Source organism: Erinaceus europaeus, chromosome 9 (assembly GCF_950295315.1).
Source record: "Erinaceus europaeus chromosome 9, mEriEur2.1, whole genome shotgun sequence".
In the NCBI taxonomy this organism is placed as follows: domain Eukaryota; kingdom Metazoa; phylum Chordata; class Mammalia; order Eulipotyphla; family Erinaceidae; genus Erinaceus; species Erinaceus europaeus.
In genome coordinates this window covers 23,673,513-23,689,723 of record NC_080170.1, presented here as the reverse complement: position 1 = coordinate 23,689,723, position 16,211 = coordinate 23,673,513, and the positions used below count along the sequence as shown (strand labels likewise).

The window sequence follows — 16,211 nt, the reverse complement described above, 5'->3', positions numbered from 1 at the left end:
AATGATCATAATTTAAAAGAAAAGCATCTTGAAGATTCTACTGTATAGAAATGGGAGAAACTACAATCATTCTTTTGTCAATACCTGGATCCCCTCCCCTAATTGGAAATGGGTCTAATCTAGTATATCCTCGGCTGATAACGGCTCGGACTCTCTGTTCTAATGGAAGAAAGGACACTTAGGAGGCCTGGGGGAAGGAATGAGTTTGTCACCCAACACAGGATAGAAACCAAAACCACATGAACTGATCCAATAGAGACTTGGACTTGACTCTAAAGATAAAGACACCTAGAGTATCAGGCTGCATGGAGAGTGTCAGGGTTGTCTGAGGGAAGAGGTTGGCTGTATCTCTCCTTTCTCCTTTTGACAGGTATGTGTTTCCTGAAAAGTAAATCCCGTGTACATCAGCCTCATTTCCAGCACTAAATAGGTACCACACAACTTCATCTCCTTGGCACATGGTGAGACCAGGCAGATTCCCGTACATGAATCCATTCATGGCTGTAAAAGTTGGGAAATTGCATTTTTTAAAAAGTGATTTAGGACCCCATGACATAACAACCTCCCCAGGCTTTCCAGAAATAATTTTGTTCCCCCTCCCCCCGACTCACCACTTTGGGCCACTTGTCCATTCAAGTAGTGAGAAAGACAGAGGGAAAGACACTAGAATACAACAGCTTTCTCCAGAGCTTCAATATGGACCCAGGGCTTGAACTTGGAAAGGCACCTGTCCCACTTGGTGATCTCTCTCTCTCTCTGGCCCTGCTTTATTAAAATTTAAAGGATCCATTCAAACCCATCCAACACTCTCTATATCAGAAGTGTCTCTACAGACACTTGTTGGGCTAGCACTTTGAGGGCCTTCCAAGCTGGCCCCAGGGATGCGACTGAGTGGGACAGCATATGTGCCTTGAGTGTGTGAGACCCTGCGTCAGTTCCAGATAGCACAGAGACGAACAAACGAACAGCCCAGTGACAAAGCCAACATCACATTCCCAGCTAGCCACTTCTCAGTTCTCTCACAGCTCCTTTCTGTGAGCACCCATTTGAATGAGTAATACAGGCTTTTCTGGGCCCTGCAGATGGGGTGCATTTATTGCTCTGGAAGAAAATTATTTGATCCATCATAAGGATTTTCTCTATTCCCAATAGAGAATATTCCTGATGCTTCAGACATGTAAAATCAAAAGGAATATTTTAAAGCTTGTGGGTAATGTGACTATGACCAACCCAACTGAAAAAAGCAACCTACGTCTGTAATACACCTCTGATTTCTTTTTCTTCTTTGTGCCATGATGTCACAATTGCCCATTTGGAGAGTGGGCATTTTATTCAGTTAGCCTCTGTCTCTAAACCCTATTTTAGATTTACTTTAGTGGATTCAAAGTAAATTAAAAAGTGAAAATATTTTCTTTAGGGAATCGAAAAGAAAGAAAGAAAGGGAGAGGGAGAAAGAGAGAGAAAGAAAGCTAGATTTCCATGATACAATCTCTGAAACTGTACTGAGGATTTTAAAAAAACAGTTGATATGAAAACTCCCAGGGGGTTGGTTCTAAAATGTAGTTGACTCACTTGAGGGCAAAACCTGTGTCTTTCTTCATATTGAGAAATGCAATGAATCTGCCATTATTAAACTGGAGGTGAACAATGCATTTAATCCAGTAGTTCTCAAACTTAAGCCTGTGTCAGAATGACTGTGTAGGTTTGTGAAACACAGACTATTGGCCTCACTGCCAAAGTTCATCAGGTCAGGGTTGGGTCACAGGAATTTGCATTTCTAGCAAATGGGTGTTCATCCAGAGAGCACATTTTAAGTGGCCGATTACAGTGCATGTGATTGATACAGTTTGCTATTCTGAATTAATGGAAGCTGAGAGTAACAGATTTAATTACCAGTGAGAGTACCGTCAAAACACTTGTATTTAATCACTTATTCAAAATGAAGCCATCAGCAGAACTACTGGCATTTCAGGTTAATTAAAAGGATTACATACGTTGTACTGAAATAACTGAACATAGGTAGATGATGTACTACTTACAGTGCATCTTATTAGATTCCTGAAAGTCTTCATCTTCCTTATTCAGCGTATCAGATGCAGTTGTAAACATTCTGATATTATCATCCAGTAATAAGCTCTCATTCTCATCAAACACTATGGGAAGCAAGTAGAACTCCTTGTCTACATCTTTCTGTAAATCAACACAAGAACAAGGTGAGGACAAAATAAGTAAAGCAGAAATCATGATGATGCGTGGTGGCGCACCTGGTTGGGCACACACATTACAGTGCACAAGGACTCAGGTTCAAACCCCTGATCCCCACCTGCAGGGGGAAAGCTTCACAAGTAGGGAAGCAGGGCTGCAGGTGTCTCTCTGTCTTTCTCCCTCTCTCCTTTCTCCTTGACCTCTCAATTTCCTTCTGTCTCTATACAACAATATATAAATGAATAAAAATATAATTTAAAAATGAAAAAGATGCTGCTAATTATATTTTAAGGCATGAGAAATATATCAAAAGTAGTTTTAAAGGAATTTCCTTTTTACTTTTTATTAGTGACTTAATAAATAATAATCAACAAGATTGGGGTATAAGATACAATTCCCACCATCAGAGTTCAATATCCCATCCCTTCCATTAGAAGGTTCTCTTATTTTTAATCCTTCTGAGAGTATGGACCAAAGATCTTTATGGGGAGAGAAAGTAGAAGGTCTGGCTTCTGTACTTGCTTCTCTGCTGGCCATGGGTGTTGACAGGTTGATTTATACTTAAAGAAATTTTTATATTTTAACTATTTTTATTACATTTATTGCCTAGATGGGTGGTGTAGCCAGTAAAGCACATATGTTACCATGTGCAATGACCCAGGTTTAAACTCCCAATTTTCACCTGCAGGGGGGAAGCTTCACAAGCAGTGAAGCAATGCTACAGGTGTCTCTTTCACTTTCTAGCTTTCCCTTCCCTCTCAACCTCTCTCAATCTCTATCCAAAATAAACCAATAAATAAGTACATACATACAATTATTGCCTTAAAGATAAACAATAATCAAGGGGTTAAGATGTGTTTGTCTCAATTGATACTGTTGTATGCTTTACATTGGTTTGTTCTAGCTCTCCCCCTGCCAAGAAAATTGGTTCAGTCCTGCTAGTTTCACGGGCCCGCTTGTCCCCACCCCAAGGAACCCCAAGAGAGTTCCAGAGTTCCAGAGTTCGAGAGTTCTTGGCACCGCCATGAGAGAAGGAGGCAGGAGAGTTTTGTTTGGTGATTAGTTTGGGTTAGTTTATGAATCGTTGTTCCTGAATAAAGAAATATAGCTTCCCTGCCCAAAAAAAAAAAAAAAAAATGACAGCAATGATAATTCAAAGAGATCCAGAACTCATTTTGCCTGCTTGGATTTACCTGTTTGCCATTTGCATGTAAGCTTCCTTTCTTGCATATTTTCATTGGCCCAATGAGCCCAGTGAAAATATCTTTGGTTGGATCCACAGCAGAATAATACATCTTAGCTAAACAGACAGGGTCTTTGTAAGTGGGCCCCACTTCTTTAGGGACAGTCCATTCATAGATGAATGTTTCTCCAGGAGCCACATGGGAGGCAGAAGGAGGCACACCTGTGAAAACGATCATATTGGAAAGGTCCAGCATGATTTTGGATATGGTCATTTGAGTCACAAGTTACACCAGATTTCATTTAAGACAAAACCACCTCTGAGTTCCCTGTTAACACATGAGGAAGGCATCTGACTTGTGCTTCTGTGTCATATCTCCAATTGCTATTGTTTCCTTTAGGAAACTGCCTTCAAACTTGGGTCTGAAATTGATGTCTGTTACAGTCTGAATGCTAGTATTCCCCTTTTAATTTACATATTTAAATCCTAATGCCCAATGTGAGGACATTAGAATATGAAGCTTTTGACAGGGAGTTAGGTCATGAGGGTTCTACCCTTATGAATGGGATTAGTGCTCTTATAAAGGAAATCCCAGAGAGCTCCTGTCCACTGCTGATGTTTGAGGGTACAGTGGCGAGCCAGGACTCAGAGGATCCTCACCTGATCTTACCCGATCATACTGGCACCCTAACAAATGGACTTCCAAGCTCCACACTATTAAGAACTAAATGTCTGGGGTCCAGGTGGTAGCGCACTGGATTAAGTGCACATAGTGTGAAGCTCAAGGACCAACATAAGGATCCCAGTTTGAGCCCCCAGCTCCCCACCTGCGGGGGGTGGGGGTCACTTCGCAAGCAGTGAAGTAGGTCTGCAGGTGTCTGTCTTTCTCTCCCGCTCTCTATCTTCCCCTCCCCTCTCAATGTCTCTCTGTCCTATCCAATAACAACAACAATGGGAAGAAAAAATGGCCGTCAGGAGCAGTGGATTCATAATGCAGATACACAGCCCCAGTGATAACCCTGGAGACAAAAAAAAAAAAAAAAAAACTAAACTAAATTTCTGGTGTTTATCTGACTACTAGGCTGTATTATTTAGGTACAATAGTCCTGATGTACTAAGACAGTGCTCCTCTGTGTTTTCATGACTCCTGCAAATATTCTCACACCCTTCATGTCGTAGTTGTGTGCAACCCCACCCCCCAAATTGAGCTGAATATCCTTGAAAGTCAGCTAGGACAACACCTGGGAATTGAAGGGACCAGTGCATTTTCTGTTCAGCAAAACTGAACGTCAAATAATTGTAGAGATTTGCAGATGATCCTGCTCCAACCTCCCAGTTTTACACTTGAGGAAACTCAGGCCAAAAAGACGAATAACTTGCAGAGAGTCACACTGCAAGTGCTAGCAATGTTACTAGTTTTCATTAGTTTGCTTTGGCATGTAAAGTATTAAAATAGAGCCACATAGGGAGTCGGGCTGTAGCGCAGCGGGTTAAGCGCAGGTGGCGCAAAGCACAAGGACCGGCATAAGGATCCCGGTTCGAACCCCGGCTCCCCACCTGCAGGGGAGTTGCTTCACAGGCGGTGAAGCAGGTCTGCAGGTGTCTATCTTTCTCTCCCTCCTCTCTGTCTTCCCCTCCTCTCTCCATTTCTCTCTGTCCTATCCAACGATGACAACAACAATAATAACTACAACAATAAAAAAAACAACAAGGGCAACAAAAGGGAATAAATAAATAAAATAAATATTTTAAAAAAATAGAGCCACATAAAAAGAGTATTTTATATAACTAAAATTAAAATTATAATATCTTATAAAGCTATGAAAACAAACTCTGGGTGCAAAATTATAATAGTAAGTGTAGCCATATAGTACAATCTCATCCACATGTAAATATATATTATAGGGGCTGGGTGGTGGCAAACCTGGTAAGGGCATGTATTACCATGCATAAGAACCCAAGTTCAAGTCCCTGGCCCCCACTTGCAGGGGGAAAGCTTCATGAGTGGTGAAGCAGTCTCTGCCTTTTTCTTCCTTTCTATCTCCCCTCCCTCTCAACTTCTCTCTGTTCTATCAAATAAAATAAAATTTAAATTAAAAAAATATATGTACAGATTTGAAAATGGAGGGATTTATATAAAATGCATATTTGTGGTCTAGAGAACAATAAACAATTTATTTTTAAAAAAATATTTCCTTTTGTTGCCCGTTTTTTTCTATTACTGTAGTTATTATTCTTGTTGTTATTGATGTCATCGTTGTTAGATAGGACAGGGAGAAATGGAGAGAGGAGGGGAAGACAGAAAGGGGGAGAGAAAGATAGACACCTGCAGACCTGCTTCAGTGCTTGTGAAGCGACTCCCCTGCAGGTGGGGAGCTGGGGGCTCAAACCAGGATCCTTAACACTGGTCCTTGCGCTTTGTGCCACCTGCGCTTAACCCACTGTGCTACCGCCCGACTCTCTAACAATAAATACTTTCTTTGACTATGCCTTTATATACTTTTCAAATATATATATATATATATATATTTTTTTTTTTCCCTTTCACCAGAGCACTGCTCAGCTCTGGTTTATGGTGGTGTGGGGAGTTGAACCTGGGACACTTTGTAGCCTCAGGCATGATAGTCTTTTTGCATAACCATTAGGCTATCTATCCACACCCTACTTTTGAAGTATTCTACAATAAGCCATTAATCTTTTTATAATTGTCAGAGCCCTTTCTTTCTTTCTTTCTTTCTTTCTTTCTTTCTTTCTTTCTTTCTTTTTTTGTCATCACTGGGGCTTCACAACTTTGAACCAAGTTTTTCAGATAGAGAAAGAGAGAAGCTTCCCTCAGGGCAGTAGGGGCTAAATTCATGGGTCATACTCATGGAAAAGCATACACTCTCCCAAGTGAGCTATCTTGAGGGAGTCGGGTGGTAGCGCAGCGGGTTAAGCACACGTGGCACAAAGTACAAGGACTGGTGTAAGGATCCTATTTCGAGCCCCTAGTCCCCACCTGCAGGGGGTTGCTTCACAGGCAGTGAAGTAGATCTTACAGGTGTCTTTTTCTCTCATCCTCTCTGTCTTCCTCTCCTCTCTCAGTTTCTCTCTGTCCTATCCAACAACGATGACATCAGTAACAACAACAATAACTACAACAATAAAAAAAAACAAGGGCAACCAAGTGAGCTATCTTGATAACTCAAAAGAACACATTTTTTTCAAATTTAAGAATCACCCATAGGGCCAATGGAGGTGACTCAAATGTGTAGCACATGGCTTGCATGCCTGAAACCCTGAGTTTGAGCCCTAGCACTGTATAATATAGCAGAGTGATTTTCTTTCTGCTCTCTTAAAATTTTTTTTATTTACACAGATAGTACTCCAGTGATGTATAGTTGAGACTGTCTGAATAAATTACTACCAGAACTGTCAATAATCTTCTATCACAGTTAGGACAGAATCCCACCAGTCAACTGGAAAGTAGGAGTAGAGAGTTACTGACTGCCTGGCATGACGCTGGGAATGACATATAATCAGTGTCTTAGGAAGCTCCCGCCTTCTGTCTTTGCAGGAGATGCGCCTGGGGGAACCACACAGAGGGTGAGAAGCAGCTGTTAGCTGGTTACAGAGCACTGGACTCACCTCCACTGCGGCTGTACTGTCCACCATAGTATGTGCCCTCATTGTCCTTGCTGACTCTCACCCCAATGGGCTCGATACTGAGAGGATGTGTTCCTTTGTTCTTGAAGGTGATTCTGATGATGTCCCCCACCTCAGCCGAAATGATAGGACCTGGTGACAAAGAGAGACCCACCATCCCTTAGAGTATAGCATACAGAATGGAAATAAAATACTTATGTAGAACAGTAATGTTCTTTGACTTGTCCCTTAGCAAAAGCAACAGTGACAATAAGTAGTTTGCTTGTTTGGTGACATAAGCAAGAGAAAGAAAAACTTTTTTTTAAACAGTTCATTATCAATTTCAATTATTTATTTATTTATTAGATAGAGAAAGAGAAGAATTGAGGGGAGGGGAGATAGAGAAGCAGAGACAGATAGATACCTGCAGCCCTACTTCATCACTCATGAAGCTTCCCTCCTGCAGGTGGGGACCAGAGACTTGAACCCGGGTCCTTGAGCACTGTAATGTGTGCGGTTAGCCAGGTGCACCACCACCTGGCCCCTCATTATCAATTTTACATGGGAAAGATGGAAAGAGATTGAAAGGGTTTTCTTATTTAACTTTGGCTTAATGAAATTTGTTATCACAATTGTCTGAGCCAGTTCATACTCTTGACACAACTACAAAAAAATATGTTAACTCTCTGTTTCACACACTCATCTTCTGTTGGCTAAAATATGCTATTTATCTGAAGAGTCAGGGAGTGCTATAAACCTTCCCTACCCAGTGGGGGGAGGTTCACTTTTCTGGATGTGAAAAAAAAAAACATCATTATGAGTTTTTCTGATACTAACATTATGATCGCCAACTATGGAATAACAACATAGTTACAGGGCAGTGGGAGAGAACTTGTCCGATAGAGTACAACTTAACTCTGCACAAAGAAAGACCATGGGAGCACCTGCACGGGGAAAGCTTCATGAATGGCTGAGTATATTCAAAGGTCACCCAGCTAACAGGTGAACTGTCAGCTGGACGCTCCAAATCTGTTTACTCACTCACCAAGCTGTTCTATATCCGAGGGACTGAGCAAGAGCAAGTCTCTGGGCTGGGCCCCAGGGGAGCCTGCAGAAGATGCCCTGAGTATCTCTTAGTGGCCTGGTTCTTAGTTTTAGGGGAATCTACCTTTTGCTAAGAGCAGAAGCTAACTAGCTCGTTGTCTGTTTAAACCAAGCCATGTGACACATAATTCCCCTTGCCTCTGAAGAAAATAAAAGATGATCACAGGATTTTTGTAATGAAGACTGATAGTTGGTCATTTACACAAGGAAAGGTCAGTAGCTTTGCTCATACATTACTGAGTGATAGTCCGTGCTGTATAGATACCCTGCTGTAGGTCCTGACATTTCTGTCTTTACTGAGGTGTGTGTAGGGGGTGTGAATGGTGGTGTGAGAGGAATGCGATAGTCATCTTTATTCTGCAGACTCACCTAGGATACCGAGATGTTCCTCCGCAGGCCCTCTCGCCTTTTGATTTGTGAAGGAGGAATCTGTGTACTCACGGTAAACCATTTTTTTGTAAGAGCCTCCAATTCTCTCAGGGCCTTGTTTAAAAAACACCTCTGAAGCACTGTTGAAAGAAATGGATTGAATGCTGGAGCTGAAAGCAGGTACTTGCATAGGATACTAATGAATGAGAAAGTCATTTAAAATAAAAAGATTTCTTTTCATGAGAGAAAGACAGGGACTAAGCAATGCTCAGCTCTAGCACATGGTGGTGCTAGGAACTGAACCTACAACCTGTGGGCTCTCATGCATACAAGTCTGGTGCACTACCAATGCATCACCTTCCTGGCTCTAGTACTTAGAGATTTGGACCAGTATTTAGAACTAATTTGCCTAATGGACAAATAGACCGCTCCAGGCCATTTTCTAAAAGGGTAAGTGATTAAGGAGTGGAGAAGCATGGGGGAGAGGTCTCACTTTCTCCATTAAGATGAAGATTTCAAGAGAGCCCATGTCCATCTTTGACTGTTAACTCAATTCTCCAAATGGGCAACAAGCACATGAAGTTCAACTCCCCATCAGAGATGCACATTAAGCCACACTGAGGTGCCACTTAATTCTCACGAGGCTAGCTATTATGAAGTGAATAGGAATGTGAGTGTTGACAAGGGTGTGAAAAGGGAGCCCATGTGCATTGTCATTAAAAGTGTAAGAAGCTGGTCATCTCCATCAGGAACAACATCATAAAACCTCTTGTGGCCCTCTATCGGACCTTGCCCTCAAATTGGAACAACAATGGTAGAGATTGCCCGACTCTCTAAAGGGAGTCTGGGTCAACATACTCTGACACTTGAGGAGGAAATGAGTGCCTAGAATGTTCCTAGCTATGGCCAGAGAATGTGAGCTCAGACCTACAGGGATGCAGAAGTTACATAGGCTTCTGTGCTGAATATGGGCCCCAGATCAGATTGATGGGGTTTACAGTTAAGGATATTTATATACTTTAACCGTTTGGGGGAGCTACTCTCTTCCCTGATCCAGATTTCTAGTCCTATTTCCAACTCTGACACCATCTCCCCAGATAATACCTTTAGCCCACCTGCAAGTTAACTGTTGGGCTCAGGCAAAAATTAATGAAGTCATGGGACCCTTGGAATATACCTAAAATAGATTTACTAGCTTTTTCCAGAACAGAGACCCCAAATTTCATCTGCTATAGTCTCACCTTTAGGTTTCTGATTATTAAACAATCTTCTCTGCTTTATATTTTAATGCTTTTTCATCCACCAAGTTGCAGATGCTACCATGATGCCAACTTGACTTCCCTGGGCAGATGACCTCACCAATGTGTCCTAGAACCTCACCTCTCCAGAGCGCCCTGCCCCCCTAAGGAAGCATAGAAAACAGACTGGGAGTATGGATTGACCTGCCAACACTCATGTTCAGTGAAGAAGCAATTACAGAAGCCAGACCTCCCACCTTCTGTACCTCATAATGATCCTATTGATCTACCAACCCAAAGGAGACATACTTTAAAAGATTAGTCTTATCTGAGTTACCTTTCTGGTTCAGTTAAATTTTGTTGGGTGAACGTGTCTATGCCAGAGGGTGCATAGTTCCAGATGATTTCTTCAGCGGCAATGTAGTAGCGTCTGACCTGGTTCCCGAGGACACTGTCTTCTGAAGGTTTGTTACAGTCCTGCACCTGGAAAAATGCCTGTAAGCCCGCTGAAAAGCACACAGAAAGAGGCACCAGTTAGCAGAGTGAGTGCTTCTCTCTCCTATTGCTTTGGAGACACTATCAATATACAGCCAACTGGAAATGGAAGACATAGATAGCCAGGAGCAATGATATGAATGCAACAATCACAAACCATTTACTGGCAGGAAACTCAAGCAGTTAAAAAAATGCCTCTGTATAAGATAGAGAATTGATATTAAGCCCTAGTGTTACGAGTTTCTATGGAGTTTCACATGGGAGATCATTAGGTGAGAGGAAAAGATACACTTCTTCTAGTGTTTGCCCTTCTTCCGTAGCCAGTCAACAGCGTCAGGTTGAGCCTGATGTAAAGTTTCGAGACCTCCTTTGAATCTGGAGAGGTGGCAGTCGTTGACTATGTGGATCATAGTCTGACTGTAGCCGCAGGGGCAGTTCGGGTCGTCTCTGGCTCCCCAGCGATGGAACATAGCGGCACGCTGGCCATGGCCTGTTCGATAGCGATTGAGGAGGGCCCAATCATAACGTGCTAGGTCAAAGCCGGGTTGACGCTTGCAGGGGTCTGTGATGAGGTGTTTGTTCTTTACCTCAGCTGACTGCCAACTCTGTTTCCAAGAGACTGGAACAGAGAAGTTCAGTGTAGGCATAGGGGACCAGATTGGGTGACGAGACATCAAGCATTGGACAGGGTGGGCGAAGATATCCGCGTATATTGGCATAGATAAGCAAAGAAGAGAGGTTTTACAAAATTTCAGAAGTGTAGTGAGGGGGAGGAGAGGAAGAGAATCAATGTGTATTATTGTATGTGAACAACCATTAGAAATCTCTCTTCTAACATGGTTGTGCACCTGCTATGCTTGGTCTCCTGCAGTCAAGGTCACATTTGGCAAGTGAGATTTATTTGAAGGTTGAAGAAAACTACACTTACTCAGGAAACTGATCTTACAAACTAATATTTTTCAATAAGCTAAGAATGATTTATTATTGCCATACATTAAAGAGGTGAAGAAGGGACATGCAAGATAACCCAAAGAATAATAGTTGGGCCCAAATAAAGAAGAGAGTTGGATCAAGTAAAAAAAAATAAATTAAAAGGGGGAGCTACTTTTCAGAGTAACTTACACACCTTTTGTGTTTGCAGTATTGAGTGCTGAACAAAGTCGAGAATTTCTATGTAGTACTTTATTTTTAGAGCAACAAAATCCTTTCAAGATCAATTTCCCCCCAAATTAATAAATTTTATAATTACTTTATAATTGTTCTAGTCTTTCAATCTTTTTTAAAAAAATTGTATTTTGGTGGGGGGGGTCAGGTGGAAACGAATTTAATAGAGCACACATGTTATAATGTTCAAGGATCTGGGTCCAAACCCCCCAGTCCACATCTGCAGTGGGGAAGCTTCACAAGTGGTGAAGCAGAGCTGCATGTGTCTCTCTCCCTCTTAATCCCTCCCGCCATCTCAATTTCTCTCTGTCTCTATCCAGAATAAGTTAATTACTAACTTAGTGATACTATGATGTATACCATCATTACACTAAAAGAAAGCTACCATTTCAACGTGGAAATCATTCCAAAGATGTTTAGATTCTGATTCCCAAGAATCACCCTGTAAAGACTCTATCTTTAGCTAATTTCCTACCTTTCAGATGGTTTAGATTTTGACAGCTAAGCATCCATTCTCCAGGGTTCTGGGCCACCATGAAAGCCTCGTAAAGGGTAGCAGGAAAGAGATTGACTGTATCAACACGGTAGTTCTTGTTAGTCAAAGTCTGTCCGTGGAAGAAAGCTGCGTGTATATCGACTTCATTGCCCATTCCAAAAAGATACCACTTTACTCTATCCTCCGCACACATGGTGAGTCCAGGCAAACTTCCAAAACTGTATCCATTAACAGCTGTAAGTGAAGAGCAAATGGGGTAACAAGCTGACACCAGTGTCTGGGATGGAGATAGTTGCTTCTACAGAGGGAGAATTAATTTGGGTTGGAAAATACCAATCATGTAATTATCCATATTTAATCATATCACCTTTCATTTTGAACCTGAATTCAGTCTCAAGATTCTTGTCAACATAATATTGTCAAATGAATACAGAAGAGGAAGCTTATTTTTTCCCTCTTTATCAAACACTATATGCAGTCATATGTATCTGTGTATTTGGAAATACAATTATGTGCATATGTACAAAGCATAGACACACACAGATACAGTAGGGAGCCTGAAGGTCCTTTAGCAATTAATGTAATCATATAGGGAGCGGAAGGAATAATGTAGATGGTTTCTAATTGCTTCTCAGAACTTCTCCGATTTTCTATAATGAATGCAGTTTACTTTGTGATAAAGATTTTTTAAGGTAGGTAGTTTACTTTGTGATAAAGATTTTTTTAGGTAGACAAAATTGGAAGAGATAAAAAGGAAAGGTGAAATTCGGAGAACAGAAGGGATCTGTGTTCAGTACTACAAAGACTTAAAAGACAGTTCTTGAAAAGACAGTTGGGGTCACTGTTCCCCTGGGCAGTACTCCTAGAGATTAGATGGCAATAGGTTCTGGGAAGTTCTCTGAATGTACCAGATGCAGCGACCAACTCAGACTTATTCTGACTAGACGTTTGAGTATATTTTCCTAGCCAACTGTTTTTGTTAATATGAGATGGAGACAGGATTAAAATATGGAAAGAGAACTTCAAGTGAGAAGAAAGCAAATAGAAACAGAAATCTGTACTTTTTTTTTTTTTTTGCCTCCTAGGGTTATCAGTAGGGCTTGCTGGGGCTTGCTGCCTGCACTACAAATCCACTGCTCCTGGTGGCCATTTTTTCCATATTGTTGCTGCTGTTGTTGGATAGGACAGAGAGAAGCTGAGAGGAGGGGAAGACAGAGAGGGGGGAAAACAAGATAGACACCTGTAGACCTGCTTCACTGGTTGTGAAGTACTCCCTCTCTCTCCCAGCAAGGAGCTTGATCCAGGATCCTTGCACTGGTTTTTGTGCTTCTAACTATGTGTGCTTAACCTAGTGCACTACCACCCAGCCCCCCAAATCTGTACTTCATTAGTTTTATTTTTCTGGTTTGGTAATACCGTTGTTTTGTGTTCTTGGTGTCTGAATTAAGGTCATTTTGAAGATGCTAACTACAAGCAAATAAAAATTTATACTTAGGTGGTACAGTGGATAAAGCATTGGACTGTCAAGTATGAGGTCCAGAGTTCAATCCTGGGCAGCATATGTATTAGAGTGGTATCTGGATTTTTCCCTCCTCCTATCTTTCTCTTGAATAAATAAATAAAATCTTTAAAACAAAAATTTAAACTTAGTGCTTTAGGTTTGATTTCTTATGCAAATTTTGACTGCTTACCAATCTTAGCAAGCTCATTATCTTGTGTATGAGAAGTAAAGAGAGGCAGATAGTATAATTGTTGCTGAGGACTTATTCTGATGCAGTCTCCGCCCCCAGGTTTTTCTATGCCCAGCTAAATCCTAGAGTGCCCCCTTTCAACCAATCCTGGCCCTACACGTCACCCCTTGTTGTCGCCCAATAAAAAGCCCCCTCACCCCTCCCCTCGCTCTCTCTGGGCTCTAGGCTCTCCCTTTCTGAGGTCTCGCTCCCTGCTCTCCCCCGTGGTCGGCCATTGCCGGCTGGCTCCACGTGGTCTGAACCAAACCTCCCCCCCCATCCTATTATAAAGATTTGTGTACCCCTTTGCTCTGGACGTCCGCTCTCTTCTCCGTGGTGCAGCCCGACACCAGACCGCCGCAACAACAATAATAGTACTAAAGAAGGATAGATAGTATAATAGTTCCTCAAGGAGACTCTATGCCTGAGGCTCCAAAGTCCCAGGTTTAGTTCCCCCACCTCCAAAAACGAGAGCTGAACAGTGCTTTGGTAAAAAAAAAAGAAAAAGAAAAAAAAAAAAAAGAAAGAAAAGAAGAAATAAGGAGTAACCTTAGCAGAAAAGAAAGCATTTTAGAATTAATAAAGTGAACTAAACTAGAGGGAAAAATAGTGTAGGGTTGGGGTGAAGGACAATGTGTGTGTGCAAGAGAAATATCTCTTACAACTAGTGCTTTTGAATTATTTTCTTAGATACAGCTCGCTATTTTACTACAGAAGATTTTAGGCACTTGGTTAGTAATTTTAGGCTGCCTCAAATAATCTTTAGAATAAGCTTGGAGAGTAAATATGTACATAATTATAATACACTTATGCATTAAACTGTGACTGATGATTTTGAGAAGAGTTTGCTATATCTGACTTTACCCGGCATAGAGTTTAGATTTGACCTGTTTAGCTTAATCTATTTTTTGAAACTTGTACTGCATACTCAGTGTGCTGTGTTTTCAGAAGCATAGAGATACTATAGGCTGAAAAAATATGTGTATATATATATATAACTTTATATAATATATATTAGTGAGAGTAAACCTCACAGAATGAATGGACCAAGGAAAAGAAATAAATGAATATTTCTGGTAATCTTACAATACATTCTGTTACTCTCTTGGAAGTCTTCATTGTCTTTGTCAACTTTCTCGGGTTCTGAGCAATAGGTTTTAATGTTGTCATCTAGGTACCAGCTGAAGTTTTCATCCACCACGGAAAACATCACCACAAATTCTCGGTCAATAGTTTTTTCTTTTTCTTTATCCAAAGAACCTGAGGTGAAATTTACTATTTTAGTATGTGATTTAGAGTTTAGCATATCTAATGATATTAGCTTTTCAAATAAACCACACACTTGGATCAATCATTCTTATTTAAAAGAAAAATAAAAACTGAAAATTTCATGTCCAGAGTCCTGGGTTTGAGAGACCCCTGTGAGTCTACATACCCACTGAGCTCATAACTATCTAGTGCTTTTTGCAAGCAAGAAGATTGGAATTCAGGGCTGTATATATGCTTTCTACTGCAGATCACAAGTTGAGATAAGAAGTCTCTACAGGTAACTAATCATTATTCAAACAGGAAATAGATTTCAAGCTCTTAAGCTATTTCATGATGTTACAAGATTTATCAACACAATGCAGATAAATGAAATCATAGTTCCAAAAGGCCAGTACTGCCAGGATAAGGAGGTAACCTGAAGCTGATAGGTAGGTTTGAACAAAATACTAACTCTTAGGAACTGATTTTTAAAAAGATTTTAAAATATTTATTTATTTCCTTTTTGTTGCCCTTGTTGATTTTATTGTTGTAGTTGTTGATGTCATCGTTGTTGGATAGGACAGAGAGAAATGGAGAGAGGAGGGGAAGACAGAGAGGGGGAGAGAAAGACAGACACCTGCAGACCTGCTTCACCACCTGTGAAGCAACTCCTCTGCAGGTGGGGAGCCAGGGGCTTGAACCTGGATCCTCATGCCGGTCCTTGTGCTTTGTGCCATGTGCGCTTAACCCGCTGCACTACCTCCAGACTCCCTGGGAACTGATTTTTAAAGGATCAGCTGCTATACTAAAATTGAATTTGGACTCATATTCCCTGCCCCATTTCTATTTGTCTTACCACTTCAAAATAATGAAGATATGCTAGGTTACAGTTTTGTCTTAAGAGAAAATTCAAAGAAAACATATCATTTGTGATGACCCAGAAACCTGGAAGACCTGGTGATCTCAAGCCCCCTCATCCTGTTTGTTCCAGAACTCATCTCCTGGCTTTGCATCTCTCTTCCTTTCTCCATGGTGAAATATTCCCTCAACCAACAGAGTAAGAAGTCGATTTGGGCATCTTGCTGACTTTCACTGCAATTTTACCTCTGCTGTGAATTCGAAAGTCAATGAAGTCTTTCCCTTTCATGTAAAAGCTGGCTGGCAGTGTTTAGCTTTCAGCAGTACTGAGCAGTGAGCCCATGTTCATCTTCAGAACTACAGATCTACATGGTCAGTTTGGAGTAGTGGCTCTGCCTGTGGACTCTGAGACAGAACTACAGATCTGTCAACATGGAGGGCCACAAAAGGAGTCACATTTGATAAAAAAAAACAAAACAAACAACCTTGTCTCTTCA

At 41.2% G+C, this 16,211-nt stretch overlaps 1 protein-coding gene across 4 annotated transcripts in view; it reads right to left on the bottom strand.

Annotated features, from left to right (window-relative positions):
- The window catches only part of CP (ceruloplasmin), a 58,848-nt gene that overhangs the window by 29,743 nt on the left and 12,894 nt on the right, over positions 1 to 16,211 (bottom strand). For all 4 annotated transcript variants that reach the window (XM_060197538.1, XM_060197539.1, XM_060197540.1 and 1 more), the window contains exons 4-11: positions 14,695 to 14,868; positions 11,858 to 12,112; positions 10,061 to 10,229; positions 8,486 to 8,625; positions 7,016 to 7,165; positions 3,399 to 3,610; positions 2,040 to 2,190; positions 289 to 501 (exon numbers count right to left, since the gene is read on the bottom strand). In XM_060197538.1, the coding sequence (XP_060053521.1) occupies positions 289 to 501; positions 2,040 to 2,190; positions 3,399 to 3,610; positions 7,016 to 7,165; positions 8,486 to 8,625; positions 10,061 to 10,229; positions 11,858 to 12,112; positions 14,695 to 14,868 (1,464 nt within the window). The remainder of the gene's footprint in view (positions 1 to 288; positions 502 to 2,039; positions 2,191 to 3,398; positions 3,611 to 7,015; positions 7,166 to 8,485; positions 8,626 to 10,060; positions 10,230 to 11,857; positions 12,113 to 14,694; positions 14,869 to 16,211) is intronic.